At 44.8% G+C, this 15,260-nt stretch overlaps 1 protein-coding gene across 1 annotated transcript in view; it reads right to left on the minus strand.

Annotated features, from left to right (window-relative positions):
• Positions 11,074–15,260, minus strand: part of BAZ1A (bromodomain adjacent to zinc finger domain 1A) — a gene marked incomplete at its 5' end in the record, with an annotated part of 47,638 nt that continues 43,451 nt past the window's right edge. Inside the window, 3 exon segments of the mRNA XM_021401657.1 lie at positions 11,074–12,088; positions 12,588–12,675; positions 14,783–14,928. Of these exon segments, the coding sequence (XP_021257332.1) occupies positions 11,898–12,088; positions 12,588–12,675; positions 14,783–14,928 (425 nt within the window).

Here is a 15,260-nt window from a genome sequence, read left to right on the forward strand (position 1 = left end):
GGGAGGAAGCCGCGCTTCCTCTTCTGGCCCGGCTGCCCGCTCCGCCGTTTGCTCGCGCGCTTCGGCCTCGCTCCCGGCCCCTGCCCGCAGCCCCACGCAGTGCCTGGTCGACCCCGGGCGGCAGCCGCGGCTGTGCTGGCGAGGCCCGGCCGAGCGGGCAGCCCGGTGGGGCGGCCTGGACGCGGCCTCCTGTCGCCGCCTGGCTTCCCCCGAGCCTGCTCGGCCGCCCGTTTGCTGCTGTAACGTGAGTGTCTGTACCGAGACATGCGGCCGCGCCGCCCAGCACGGTCACGGTTCCAGCCGGGCTGCTGGAGCATGAGCTCAGCCCCAGCTCAGCCGCTGCCCGGCACCGCAGCTCAACCCGAGCAGCCGCTCTCAGCGCAGGTACTCTGTGCTGCTCGGCAGTCACTGTCCTTAGCATCGCTGGCTGCCCAGGCGTGTCCCGGGGTCGGGCTCCATGCAAGCCACGCAAGGGGCATGTTTTATTGCTGCCGTTTGCCATCTCCTTGTTCCACTCTGAATGGGAGCTGTGCTGCTGCTATGGCTGTCGTCAGTCTGTGAGCACAGATCTGGCACGGGGACGTGTCGGAAAGAACCGCTGATATGGCAGGGCAGGGCGCGGCATGCAAGGGGTAAAGAGCAGTATTGTAAGATAGGAAGGTGGCTTCTAGGAAAGCAAGAAGGAACGGCCCTCCTGGGAGCTTTCCACTTATCTGTGTTGGGTGGGGCCAGGGTCAGGAACGGGATACGGGACGTGGACCTTTGTGTCTCCAGCACAGCAAGCAGGTGAGGGGACTGCTGGCATGGCACAGCTCTCAGCCCATGAGCTGCTGTGTGGCAGCCCAGGGCTCCTGGGCAGGCAGGATCCACCCAGCAGTACGAATGAGCACCCAGTTCCACAGAGCACCCGGACTGCTAACAGTGTCTTGGTGGATGTATACGTACATACATGTATGTTGATACAGTGCTGCATGATGTGTGGGGTTTTTTTTCCCCCTTTATCCATTACCACATGCCACCATGTTGACGTGATGAATCATATCCTGCCCTCTCTGATTTCAGAGTTCAGGCCTGAATTGAACTCAGTGAGATCCAAAATGTGGCCCATCGGCCGTGAGGCCACTACCCTATAGCTGCACTATGCCTCCAGCCCCTCACATCCACGCAGTCCCTGCCAACACAGAGCTGAAGATGGCATCTCTGCAGCCACTGACTTTCCTCCAGCTGATGGCCGCTCCTTTGTTCACACTGCCAGCAGCGTCAGACCCAGGAAGTGAGCTGGTACTGCATAATTGCATCTTGTGTAATCCATAACAATTCAGTTTTCAAATACAGTATATGCTTTTGATCACACAAGTAATTAGGTAGGATAGGTGAAAATTTATGGGGATTAACAGCACAAATCCTAAAATGGATAATTCTCCAGACAGAGTTTTATGGTTGACTTACAACAATCTAAGTCCAATGAGACCATCTCTTCAGCCCCATTTTGGGATGTCTCCCGCACAGCTTCACAGGCTTTGGTGAACTCCAGCTGCTCAGCATGGTTTGGTGAATCACAAACCCATTTGAGACACCGTAGTGTGTCAGTATTTGTGGCACGTGCCCTTCTGTGTCCTTGCACCCAGTGCCAGGAGGCCACAGGGAGAACAGCAGCGAGGGATTCGTAGCATTTGAAAATAGATTTAGTCACTAAATCCTAACACTGCTGTGGCCTCAGCAGGCTGCTCCTGACACTTGCACAAGCCCACCAAAGTGCCCCAGTCCCGTGCCTTCACAGGACACTCTCCCCACCTGCACAGAGGCCTGCCCCCCCGCACCAAGGCACAGACAGCAAGTGGTGGAAGAGGAGTCACCAGTCTCAGAGCTGTGCAGCTGGGCTGATGCTCCAGGGATGACAAGTCAAAATCAGGCATGACTCACCTCCTGCTCACTGCCATGGAAACTGAATAATGAGGCACAGTGCTCACTGTTCTGCTCTCCTCACCAGGTGCCTAGCTGAGGCCTCCAGCCAGGTGGGATGCTGCCCCAGGACCCTGACTGGTACCTGGCAGTCCCCAGTGTGCTGAAAAGGATTAAAGAGAGGGTATTTTATGACTTTATAGAAATCTACGAGAGATGAACAAGTTTAACAGTCAGAGAGGCCAGAGGTAGACAGGGGCTTCTCATTTTCAAGAGAGTGAGTGTGGGACTCCTGGTGACAACAGCCGCCAGAACAGGGACTTGTGATGGAGTCCGGTGGTAACCTTGGGAGACCACAGAAATGGCCGATAACCAGCCAAAGGCAATAACAACCAAACAAAATGTGTTGTAGGAGCACGCTGGGACAAAGCTGCTACTCCTCTGATCCCCACCTCAGGTCTGGCTGCATGCAGGAAGCATCAGGTTTCACTGCCCGGGTGCCACAAGGCCTGCATCCCACCAGGCCCCACCAAAATAGCCCCGCGACGCAGTGACACACTGTGCTGAGCACACACCTCCGAGGAAACCTCCACGTCCCCCTCGCCCTCTGTGGACGGAGGCAGTGACTCATGGTGAAGCAGAAGGCACTGCTCATTTGGGTTCCTCTCCTGGGTGTTCACTGGCATGAAATGATCATAATGATCAAAGCTGCCTTCTGCATTCAGGCTCTCTTAAATCAGAGCCCCTTTGCTTTTGCGCTCTCTGCTCCGTTCACATCACCGAGCTCAGCAGTGCCATTCCAGCCAATTTCCTGTGGAGGTGAGGCCAGCATCAGGCCTCGTCCGTGTCCCTGTGGTCACCCAGGCTGCTCCTTGGTCCCATAACTCAGCTTGTGAGCCTGTCTGAGTTGAATCTGGCAGAAGGATAGAGGTCACAAATGTAATTAAGATCCTTAATTAAGTGATTAAGCTTCATAAAATAATTCATTTGAGATAGAAGAAAGTGGGGCTGTATGCCTACAGGTTCAGCTCAGAGACCTGTTGAGTTCTGCTGTCAGACTTCAGATTCCTTCGGGTGCTGACAAACCACCTTCATGAAGAGGGCTATAACAGGAAGGCGGAGGAACTTGTGTGGGTGTTTGCTGAAGTAACAGAAAGTCTCAGCACTCACTTGAAGTCAGTATGAAGTTCAGTCAGTCCTGGGGCTCTGGCAGCAAGAGCTGATGCTCTCAGAGGCAGCTGCTCTCTTGGGGCCACCAAATCCCATGTTGGTGAGTCTTGGCCCCAGGCTCCTATTGACCAGCCAGCGGCCCATGGGCAGCAAAGGACAGATTTAATAAAAATGAGTTGCCCTGTAGTGACATGATTTTAGAGGTAGTGCTTAAGCATAACAAAGAAGGGAATCAAAAATCCTCCTGTGAGAGAAACTATTGGCAGAAAAATGGGTAAACAAAACCAAAAAAATCACCCAAAACCTGATACAGAGGGAAATTTTGCTCAGTACTATTCATGAACACACATGAGATAAAAAAAATGACTTCTAAGTAATTAGCATGTGTTCTACATTCATACAGCTTTGCACATTTACAGTGCTGGGAGAAGAAATTTCTGTTTACCCCCATAGCCTTCATAAATCCCCACATACCCTGCAAAACGTGTTTTCCCCAGGAGCGATTTCTTCCCACGTCTCTTCCTGCTGCCTCTTGTTCACAGCTGAGATAAATTCACAGCACAGCCTCAGGTAAGGAAGTGTTTATTCGATCAGCCACTGGCTGTGTATCAGTTATTCAATCCTGACACTGTTACAATCTTTATTTATTTGTTTATTTTTAAGAAAACCTTCATTCCATGGTAAAGACTGTATATATTTTTTTTCACTTATACTATTTGTAGCATTTATATTGCACTTCTTGCAAGCTCTCTATTGCAATTATTAATAAAGTCTCCCCACCCAGCAGGCACTGTCTCTCTGTTCCCTGAGCTGTTGAGGTCACTCACGAAGCTGTGCCAAGCTCAGCAGCAGGGCAGGGGGCTTGGTGCCCATGCCACACTTGGAGCTGCAGAGTGTCTTTCCTCCCTAGGAAGGAAATGCAGCTCATTCACAACAATTATTTATTGAAACTTCAGTTTCAAGCAAACAGTGAGTTCAGACTTTCCTTCTCAATAAGCAACCTCTGACAACACCAGCTCTGAGAAGTTTGCTGCTCTAACTATACTGCAGTGAAGAGGCACATATATCTGTATACAGAGTGAAGCAGAACCCTGGCTCTGTGGCAGACATGGATGTGTGCGCTCAGTCTCTTCTGAAGACTGAAAAAGTGAAAAGCAGAGTCGTTTTCTGGGAGGCACAGTCAGTGCTGTGCTTCACAGAATAATGCTTATTGCAGTGACATGGCAAGAAGGGAGCCAAAGTGACCTTTGGAAAACCAGGCGTATAGATCTGACCCATATGCTGGGTAAGTACATTGGGGAAAAGCTGCCAGGCTGCTTTGCAAGTATAGGCTGTAATGCAAAACAAAATATAGATTTTATTTAATCATTCTGATCAAATGAAAGTCCAGATTTTCTCTAAGCAGCCAAAAAGCAGTAGCACGATTTGCTGGATGTACTGGTCAGCTGGAAAACCTCTTCTGAATAATCTATTCTCTTTGTGTTCTTGTTTCATATACACAACTTTTTCCTACAAAATGAGCTAATGACACAGTCACCTAAAATGTTCAAATTTCTCAAGCCGAAAGCTTGAGAAAAGCTTGCCAGCTGTGAAAACTGGAGGACAAAAAACCAAATTGTTTTCTGGCACTGCCAGCTCATTTTTGGCTGAAGAACATTGTTTTGAGTCTGAAGAGCACTGCTCTCTTCATTTGTGCCAGCAGCAGAAGCGTGCTGCACAGAGAAGTGCAAAGTGATGCCGGGATCTGCTCTTTCAGCATGCCCCCCCAGCCCACAGCAGCCACTCCCAGCCGCAGAGGAATCCAGCAGCCCCAGGCTCCTTCCTGTCACTATTCAAGGACACACACATGAGTAGCACAGAGGAGATGCCACTAATAGTTCTGCTGCTTTCTGTCAGGAGCTTCCAGTGGAGCTGTAAAGTTGGGATGCCTGAGGTTAGCAGGGATGTTAATCAACTCAACGGTCCCAAGAGGTACTTCTCCAGCAGCAATTTCACCCTTCGCTAACCTCTTCAGGTTTATGGCTAAAATCCCCCTGCTTTTCCATGAGAAGAAAGTTTTCCATCATGACAGCAGCTGTTCAGCAGAACACCGCCATGCGCCTGGCTCATGTGTCTCCTGCTGCTGTAAGGTCTGCTGCTGAGCACTTCACTCGTCAACATTCTGCAGTTTGCACTTCTTCTCCTGTGTCTTACACAGGCCCAGCCCTCATGCTGCCAGTCTCAAAGAACTACTTTTCTCTCCAAGTTTAGGAAATCAAATCCTGATGCCAGGATTTCTATGGATTTGCCACAGCATAGGAGCAGATTTGTTTCTTCTTAAGAGTGTTCTGTTTTCTTACTTTTCAGTACTGTGGCTCACCAATCACTTCTTCACTTGTTTAGCATACAAAACTCAGTATATAAATGTGATAGTACTTAGACAAAGGAGCACAAAGGATTTGCTTAGGTTTCTGAAGCCTTGTTCAGGACAGACAGAGCAGCTTCTCTCAGCAGAGGAGGAGTTGCCACAGCTGGAAGTGGCAGTTTCTTGACTGGCTGCAGACTGATTCTTAGAGAATGACTGCCAGAAGCTGGGATGTGGGCAGACATCTCAGCAGATTGCACCACATAAGCTAGTGCACCTCTAGGAAGAGGTGGCAACAATTTAAGGAACTTTTCTTCTTCTGGATAGAGGCACACAAACCTTCGAGACATTTGGGCTGGTTAGCACATAAGGAACACAATGCAGATTTGCTATATGCCTCTTTACAGAAGAGTCCAAAGAAGCGGGCCCCAGAGACAACAAGGGCTGCTGGTGGGACACGGGATCCTCCTCCAGTGGTTGGACATTTACAGAGCAGGATGTACACAGCCCACACACACTGCAAGCACCACACCCACATCTTGCAGCCTGGGCCCAGTTCTGCTGCTAAGTTGAAGATGACATCTCACCTCTGTGTGCTTCTCTTCCTGCTGTAGTTGGGCATAAGGCCCTTGAAGTCATCATCACATCCATGACTTGTAGGCTCACCTTAAGGAGACATCATTGCAACACAAGAAACATTCACCAGGAAAGGATTAAATCCAGCCCAGGAGTTCAGGAAGCCATCACAATTGTGCCAGGACAGGGGAGATTAATTTGCATGGCCCACTAAGACTGGAAGTTATAAAAACCCAACAAAAATGATGGATACTTTTGCTTCTGAAGTTTTGACATTGTCAAAATTGCTCCAGACAGACCTAGAACTCAGTTTGCAGCATTGCATCCAGATCTAAGGAAATGCTACTGTTTGATGAAGGCTGAACCCAAGGACTGGTTCTTAGAAACCTCTTAAAAACAAAAATGGACACACTATAGAAACAGAAGAAGCACAAGCTACGGAACCAAGAAATGCACAGGGTAACCTACTCATGTGTCTGTCCACAACACTGCAAGGCCCCTCACAAAGTGTTAAGACCAGTAAATCTTGCATTTGAAAACCAGTACGCTTTTGTTTTTCAGAGAGCAACCTAAAAATAAAATATTAACTAAGTGTAACATGCTAAATACATGAGTTGAGGTCACTTGCTTGTGGATGAGAATGGGCTTTAGGATAGCTGGGGCACGGGAATATTTATAACTGCAGCCAGATCCCTGGACCTGTCGGTCACCGTGAAAGTGTCCTCCTGTGACAGCGGGACTCGAGCGGTGCCAGGACCGCAGAGCCCAGCATGTGACTGATGGCGGGATCTAGGCAGGAATGCTCACGAAAAAGAACTATGATGTCCTGATCCCACAGGCAAAGCCACATACACATTCAGAACCAAAACGCTTCAGCATCCTGGATCGCATTTTTGGCATTTCACAGGAGCCAAGCCACAGTACAACTGTTCTCTTTAAAGTCCTTTACTCTCCCATCTAATTTGTTCTGTAAGGTGCCTGGAGAAGAAAAATAGAAAAACACATAGAATATTATTATACATGCTCTTATAGGACTCAATCTAGGGAACAGTTATATAAAGCCTAAATAAATTGGTAAACTAAGACTAGCAAATAACAACATGCAAGCTTGACTGTATTACCCTATCAAAGCATGAATACCCTCTGCAACTTTGCTATAGGTCACAAGGGAAATTATACCTCCAGCACCCCATTTCCCATTCGTCCACATGCTTCAGGCAGTACCCAGCACTGGGATACCAGCACTGCCCACTGAGGCTGCCAGGCAATTAATGTGTGCTAGTGCAGTGCTGCAGAGGTTCAAGGATAAAGACCCTTTATTTCCTGTTTATTTGGAACTAACGTAATAAATGAAACTCAAATCACTGCAGAGAATACACAAAAGCTGAACTTCTGTGGGCAGCACCCAGTGCTTTGGAGAGCATGTTGTAATGCAGCATCCCCAGAGGACACTTGGCCCAATCAAACAGCTGGATGCATTCTGCAAACAGCAGCAGGGCAGGGTGCTGTGCTCACTGCTGGCAGCATGCACAGCCTCGCTCCAGGCAGCCCTGCTACTCGCTTGCCTTGTAGGTCTCAGAAAAACATTTTTTTTTCCTTTCACAGAAAAATAATTGTAGAGTTACATCTAAGAAACAAAACGAACAAACAAACAAAACACATCAGCAATTTTCTAGAAAAGAAGCACTAAAAAGCCTGGAGAAAGATATATTAAGGCAGAAAGACAAGCCCAGTGTCAGCATCTGTGTACTTTTTGGAAAACATAATCTGTCTGTGGCCTTCTGCCACTGAAAACATTCCAGTTACACTTCATGGTGGCATTTAGTACTTCAGCGTACTCCAAGTGTTAGAAAGCATGGGTTTGGAAAAGCATCCATCTGCCAGAACGCAGCTCTGATCATCTGCCTGCAGGTGCGTGGCCAGGGCTGGGGTGCCTCACCCCCTGGAATCAGATTTGTCTGAGCACTTACCAAAAAAACAAGAAGCTTAAACACAGCCACGGCCACACGTTGTCCCTGCAGCCCCAGAGACGGGCTGCTGCTGCTGCTGCGGCATGGCTGGTGGGAGCAGCATATTCCCAGGTACTGGAGATGGAACCTTTAAACGCACATAAGTACAATGCTCATGAACGGGGACTATTATTTTAAAAGTAGATGGTTTACAGCAATTAAATACTCAAAACTTTGTGCAGGTATACACGAGTATCCACATAATTTAAAAACATGTATATTGTTCCCAGATTCTGCAATACATGGGTATGTTTCAGGGATACTTCAGCACCCCTCCTTGGAAACAGATGGGAGTCAAAGCGATGGCTTTACTTATCTGTCTTTATAACTCAGTGATTTGCCACAAAAGTCATTTACCTTTTGCATTTGAGTTCGTCCAAACATCTTCAAACCTGAGTGCCACAAAATGGGAAACTTTATTGGTAGCTGGAGATTATCCAAGAGTAGTTCTTACTCCAGACTTGTACTGAACATACAACTGAGCACAACACTAGATGTGTAGTGTGGAGGCCCCAGCCCAAGCCCCTGACAGCAGATAGAACTGCCTCACTTCCGTCACAGCCTTCCAGCATCACTGAAGGTTTCCAGGAGCTCAGCTGCCACCAGGTGAATCTGACAGAGGGTGTAACAGCTGAGTAAATGACCCACTTGCTGACAGAGGCCAGGGCACAACAACTTCGCTGTGTGGTGCTGCTCACGCACAGCAAAGCACAAGCAGCTAGCATCAGCCCCCACACTAGGCTACAGCCAGCATCTGAAGGCAGAGCTCCAAGAACAAGTCTTCTCCTTCTGACCTAGACCTGCTTGCACGGAAAGGGCAGCTTCCAAAAGCAACACTGACTGGACACTAATGATTTTGTCTCCTGAATCTGGCCATCTCTAGTGACCAGGAACAGAGTGGGTTGTTAAGGAAACACAGAGATTTCCTGGAAGAGACATTATTTGGGGTTGAAACCCAATTCTTCCAAAGGAACTGGTCCCACAGTTATAAAAGAATTATAATGTATAAAAAGCATCAGAAGAAAGTGCCTAGTGTGGTTACTCACTAATTCCCAGCTCTGTGACGAATGAAAGGGGCAGGTGAAGGGAAGAGAGACAGGATCTGTACAGCAGGAAGAGCTGCTGTTAAGTTTTCGGATACCTGCTGGGTTACATTATACCAGTGCTACTGGAGAAGGGAAAGGCTTTCACTATGGATTTAACCAGAATTCTGCTTCTGAAAGCAGACAGCTTGGAGCTCAAGGAAGCCTACTGCCCATGTACTTGAAGAGTCAGGTAAGGCTCCATTAGTTAGGACCTGTGAACCAGAGATGAAGCCACTGAACCTGTTCTTTCCCGCACCTTCATGAAACTATGGCTCAGAGCTTCCTGCAGATATTGCATATCCCTTACTAACAGGGTAAGGGCATTGGATGGCAGCCTGAGGAAACACGCTCACAGTATGACGTTAGTTTGTTTTAGGGGGAAAAAAAAAAAAAAAAAAGAGAACAAGGAACGTGAAATCTCAGCCCCCAAGATAAGGAGGGAGACATGAAACAATTCCCTGTTCTCCAAGGGAGCAGGGGGAAATAAAGAGTCATAAAAAGACTTCCTGACACAATCAGAAAAAGCATAAGTGGAGTATGAAAAAGCAATAATGAAAGCACCAACTCAAGGCAGTGCACTGAGAGAGAAGTAACAGTGATGAACCATACCTGCTTTTCCTGTGTGCCTGAGCACACAGCAGCCACCAGAAGACAAGAGGTGAGAATGCTCTGAGCACCACTGCACCATGGACAGTCAGGTCTGCATTGCATGCACAGCACATTCGAATGTTTTAAGCACAGCTGCTCAGAGAAGTGGGAATTTCTCCCTGTTTCACTGTCAGCAAGTTTAGCAAAGGCCTTAGGTTTGCAATCTTAATGGAAAATAGAGTTGTTTGTGTGCTTGCATCAGTTACCCGTCATAAAGAGAGGTTATGCTCCCATTCACTCTACACAAACTCAAAATTCTAGTTGTGGTGCTAAGGGGAAACTATTGAAGAAAACAGCCCTGGAGAAAGACCGATAGGAATGAACAGCTGAGAGTACACTGGGGACAATGACAATTTAAATTGCATCTGTCACAGTGTATCCAGCTCCCTGTGGCCCCCAAAGTATTCACATTCAAAGTCAATGGGTGCCATTCATGTGGACAAGAACTCACACAACTGTTTGTGCAACCTGCTGGCCAATACTGTTGCATCCTCTTGGGACTAGACAGATGCAGGGACAGCCAGAACAATCACCCAGCCTGCAGACAAGTCTGCTGCTGCTGCTCAGTTCCTTATCGTGTTCAGCATTCTGAGACAGTAAGGTCCAAAAACTTTATGGAACAAGAAATGCTTCTTTGATCCAGTAGCAAGAGATATGCCAGCTAGGAAGAAGGAGCAGCTCATATATGAACTCTGAAGTATTAACAGGGATTTTAAAATGCACTGCTCTCATACTTCAAAACCAAATAAACAAAAAACCCCTTCAAACTGGTCAGTCCCCTTCACCATCCATACCCCAAACTCAAAAGAATACCTGTTGTTGCCATCTCTAAGGCAAAGCACACACTACAGGCAGAGAAAACCCACAACTGTGGTTGTCTACACGTGTACAGGTCTCACTGCTACAAGACAAGCTAGCACAAACACAGGCAGAAAAGCTGCAGCAGCAGCAAACCTCATCTGTCAGTTTTTCCCAAGCTCTTCATTCCCACTCCCCGATCTCCGCTCCATGCAGTTTTCTCCAGATATGGAGGTATGGACCTGACGTCAAAATTCTGTTAAGAAGATCATTACCAAGGACAGTAAGGATGCTTTAAGAGGTTTCACACTGTTAGACTAAAGACCTTAATTAAAGAACCATACAGCTTACATACACTCTTTTTGTGTTACTTACACACCGACAAACATTTGACAAACAGAGACCAGGTATCACAGTGGCTGTGCTCAATAGGATACCCATGCCAAAACCAAATTCTGTTGTGTTCTCTCCAGCAACTTGTACAAGTACATCAGTGGTGGCAGAGCAGTATGCCCCAAAAATAAGTGCCAGAAACTCAAAATACTTTGAAAAATGTGTCATTTTATTTGTACACTTTGAAAGTTGTACATAGAAACTTATAATACAGTCCTGCAAATTTACTCATTGCTAGAAGAACTGCCAGGGAGAAGGGAAGGTATTTATTGATTGATCATCAAGAAGTTAGAGGGGATAAACAAAAAACACAGGCGAAAATTTAAAAAGTTATGGAACTCTTTTTTGTTGTTGTTTTGTTTTTAATCCCCAGTACAAATTTTATAAATACAAAACAAATTCACAAATTACTTTGAATGCTAAATAAATATCTACTTAATAAACTCGGACTGAATACCTCCAGCCAGCACTGGTACAGTACTTATAAGATATGCTCATTGTACTCATTCATGTGTAGTGTTGAGAAGATATGCTCAAACGAGTTTTAAACATACGCACAGTTTCCTCAACTGTGCTACAGCAGAAGATTTTATCTGAGTTGATAAAGCCCTCAATACCACAGCTCTTACAATATCTAGAGGATGAAAGAAGATCATTTGGTGCAGGAAAAAAAATGCATTTCTAGAAGATATTTGGACACATGAATGTATTAAAAATGTACAAAACCTCTGTAAACCAGTACTGTATCCAGTACAGCTATCAAAATTATTAGACACTGAATAAAACTGTAGCAAAGGTAATCTTTCCTACGTTCTCCTGAGTGCTTAATAGTACATTGAGAATAGTGCAGGCCACACTTCAAGGTGGTTAAACAGCTGTTATTGCTTTATACAGGTATGATGACTGCATGATTTAACATTTCATTTCATGAACATAGCAGATTCCCTCAAAAAATCCTTTGGAAGGCAGAGGTTAGATTCGTGACTTCTTGGTCACGGGAGCGGCATTGTCCACATTACCAGATGCGATAGGAAGTCCCAGCTTTTGAGCCTGAATGTGGAAAAAAGCCTGAAGTCTAGTTCCAGCTTTTGCTTCACTTGTGTTACGGGGGTTGTATTCAAAGCAGTTTGAAAACATCAGCTCAATGTCTTCAATGAACTCCGCTAGTAAATAAAAAAGTAAATAAATGAATTTAGCGTGTCTCACATCAGAGAGCAGTATGATCAAGGAGTATGACACCAATGAATGAGGAAAGAGTTCCCAAAAAAAGATGTCTTTACACATACATCAAGTACGTACCATGTATTAGCCAAGTGCCATGTAAACACTTAAAACTCCCCTGCTAATCACCGGAAAGATTACAAATCGGGCAATAACAACCGAAGCTTTTCCGAGTATTTCATCAGTGTCACACACTGACATCAAAAGCTTCATAAATTACCTGCACTATCTCAGCAGCTTATTTCTTATCCATCTGCACATCACACGCTTTGGTAGTAAAAGATGCATTTTTAATAACAGTTGTTAAATACAGATCAGCAAAAGTTCTTTCAAAAAACTCAAACAATTTCAGCTTCAAATCCTGACACAACCTTATTTTAGGGTGAGAATTTATTTTGCAGAAAGAACAGGGTTCATGACCTTTCAATGCGTGATACTTACATGCTAGCTTGTATTCACATTTATTCACCTTTTCACGGATTATATTTAAGGCAATAGGTTTTTTGATGATATCGTAATAGTCTGGTACCTATAAAAAAAAGAATTTTATTCCTACAAAACAAATGGAAGCTTAAATTCTACTTACATGGAACAAAAAGAAAGAAAAAAGTAAATCATGCATTAGCAGAAAGCATTTTGGTTTTGAACAAACAGAGGAGTCCAAGGAACACCTCTCTTTCCTGATCTTAACATCAGTGTGCAGATACTGCTTTTCCATTTTTTCTATCATTAAAGTAGCAATCACAACAAACATTAGCCAGTAATTCAACAAATAAATCTAATCCCCAATACCTTGCAAACAACTGTAAGATACAAAATTGCAAGACTAGATAAACAGTATAGTATTAATGCTACTCCAACTGGTCGAGAGCAAAAATGATTTCCAAGATTTTAAAACTTTTTTTCCTGTAACATATTACCCTATTAAAAGCTCCTTAATCATGAATGGCCACTTTTGCTCCACTACTGTTAACCTTCTTGAAAGGTTCCTTGTTCCTTGAAATTCCGTTTTGTTATGTTGAAAAGACAGTAGTGAACCTTTCAGTATCAAGCAGAATGCAGCGTGCAAGTACAAGAGGTGTAGAGGCACTCAGAACAGCAATTGTGTGATAAATGCTAAAGGACAAAATGGGCTGCTTAAGCCTTAGGGATATCGATCATTTGGATCACAAATTCTGAATTCCAAACAAGCACTGAAGTTAGAGTGCCCTTGCCTTTGTTTTACCCACAGCACGGTGTGTGTGTGTGTGTGTGGGGAACAACAACACTATCTTCTTAAAAGCACAATCTGTTCTGGATTTGACTTTGTTACAAGAACAAATATCCCCCCATGCATCACTGAAAACATTTTAAAACCAAGTTCTTTACTATTGCCTGAAACACTTTACCGGATCAAGTACAACCTGCAAACAAACCTAGGCGGAAGAATCACTACAGAAACAGAATTAGATGAACAAGTTTTTAATTCCTTTCCCTCTTGGAATGCAGTTTACATTAAAATTACATTCTTTTTAGTTTTCTCCTTCAGGCTTGCTGGGCACTCATCAGTTGATGTACTTTCCACGGTGTCCTAAACACATCGAGAAATTTAACCCAGAATTTCCAGCATGATGAAGAAAATGTAGGACACTCATGAATTTTTCTTTCTGAACTGTCCCAACTGTCCTTTAGTGATTTACTAAGGCAAATCTGAACGCACTGAACTTCAGCATTTTCTTCTCATTATCTAAATTAAATCGAATCCTCCATCCCTCCTCCTTGTTTCCTTGCATTCACTACTCTTTCCAATGCAATTCCACTACTTTAGCAGCCAGACACTTGTCTGGAATTCATTAAAAATTCCTCTCCTCTGCTCTTGCATCTTTCATTCACATCTGTAGATCAGATACATTAAGCCTTCCAGCTCCCCAATGTCTGCAACTCAAGTTTCAATCCTTCATTTACCAGTTACTACTGTTAATTTTAATAACCACTGAGCACTAGCTCCTGCAAGATGACTATGGCTGCTGTCAGCACAGAGTTGCTCCAGAGAGGCTGAAGGGGACTGGCACTTCGTTAAGGTTGAATAGATCCAGCACTGACAAGCAGCTGACAAGCCAGCGCAATCCACAGAAAAGCAGACATGCTTTGGGAACTTTCACTGAGATACCCTAAGTAAATGCTGCTTTAGAGGCTTGTATCTACTTTACTGTCAAGTCTAAACCAGAAGGAAGTTAAATTAAGAACTCAGCTAAGAAATTACCTTTTTACTGCATTATAATTAACGTCAGACTGAAGCTGTTCCTACCTTGTTATTTTGTTACAGGCCTGTTCTGAAAATATCTTTGCACAAATTGAGCATAAATTCAATTAATTAATGAATAACCATAAGCTTACCTATAGCAGTGCGCTGTTCTGTTTATTTTTTCAAGTCAAAGCATTTCACATTTTAAACTCTTGATATCAAGCATACTTAAACATTTGCATGATATCATGACATCCCAAAAACTTATTGCACCAGCTATTTGAGCTGAAGCACAAGTTTTCCTGAATCCCACTGCACCCTCCTGCTTGGGCAATGCTATAAAGTCCAAGTTCTGCTGACAGCAAATAAGATTCTCAAATGTTATCATTATATCTACAGTTCTATCAGTTACCTGGATTTTGGAAACCAGTTTCATAAAAGGCCAGCTGTCATCATGTCGTACCAGTTCCACAACAAGTTGTTCAAATGCTGAGAGTTCATGGACTCCTCCTTGACGTCCTGAACTTCTCCTGTTCAATGAGGTCTGAGGAGATGATTCTGCAGGAAAAAAAAAAAAAAAACACACCCCACCAGATGAAAATAAAAGTGTCAAAGTGTGACAAGTAAAAATCAAATGGAAGTGAAACAACATTATCTTGTTGTAAAAGGAAAAAAAAAAAAAAAGGAAGAGGACATGGCAGGTGAGAAGATGAACTGCCAGAGTTCTCAGTCCCTGTGTCACAGGAGATGGAGGTAAGACACAGATTTTTACCTCCAGCTTAGCTGCCTCATCCTACACCCTACTCACTGTAAGCAGGGGCAGATCCCAACAACAGCTATGTTACACCAGGAGAGAAGAAAATATAATCCACATTTAAGTTACAAAACCC

The sequence above is a fragment of the Numida meleagris genome, chromosome 6 (genome assembly GCF_002078875.1).
Source record: "Numida meleagris isolate 19003 breed g44 Domestic line chromosome 6, NumMel1.0, whole genome shotgun sequence".
NCBI classification, from domain to species: Eukaryota; Metazoa; Chordata; class Aves; order Galliformes; family Numididae; genus Numida; species Numida meleagris.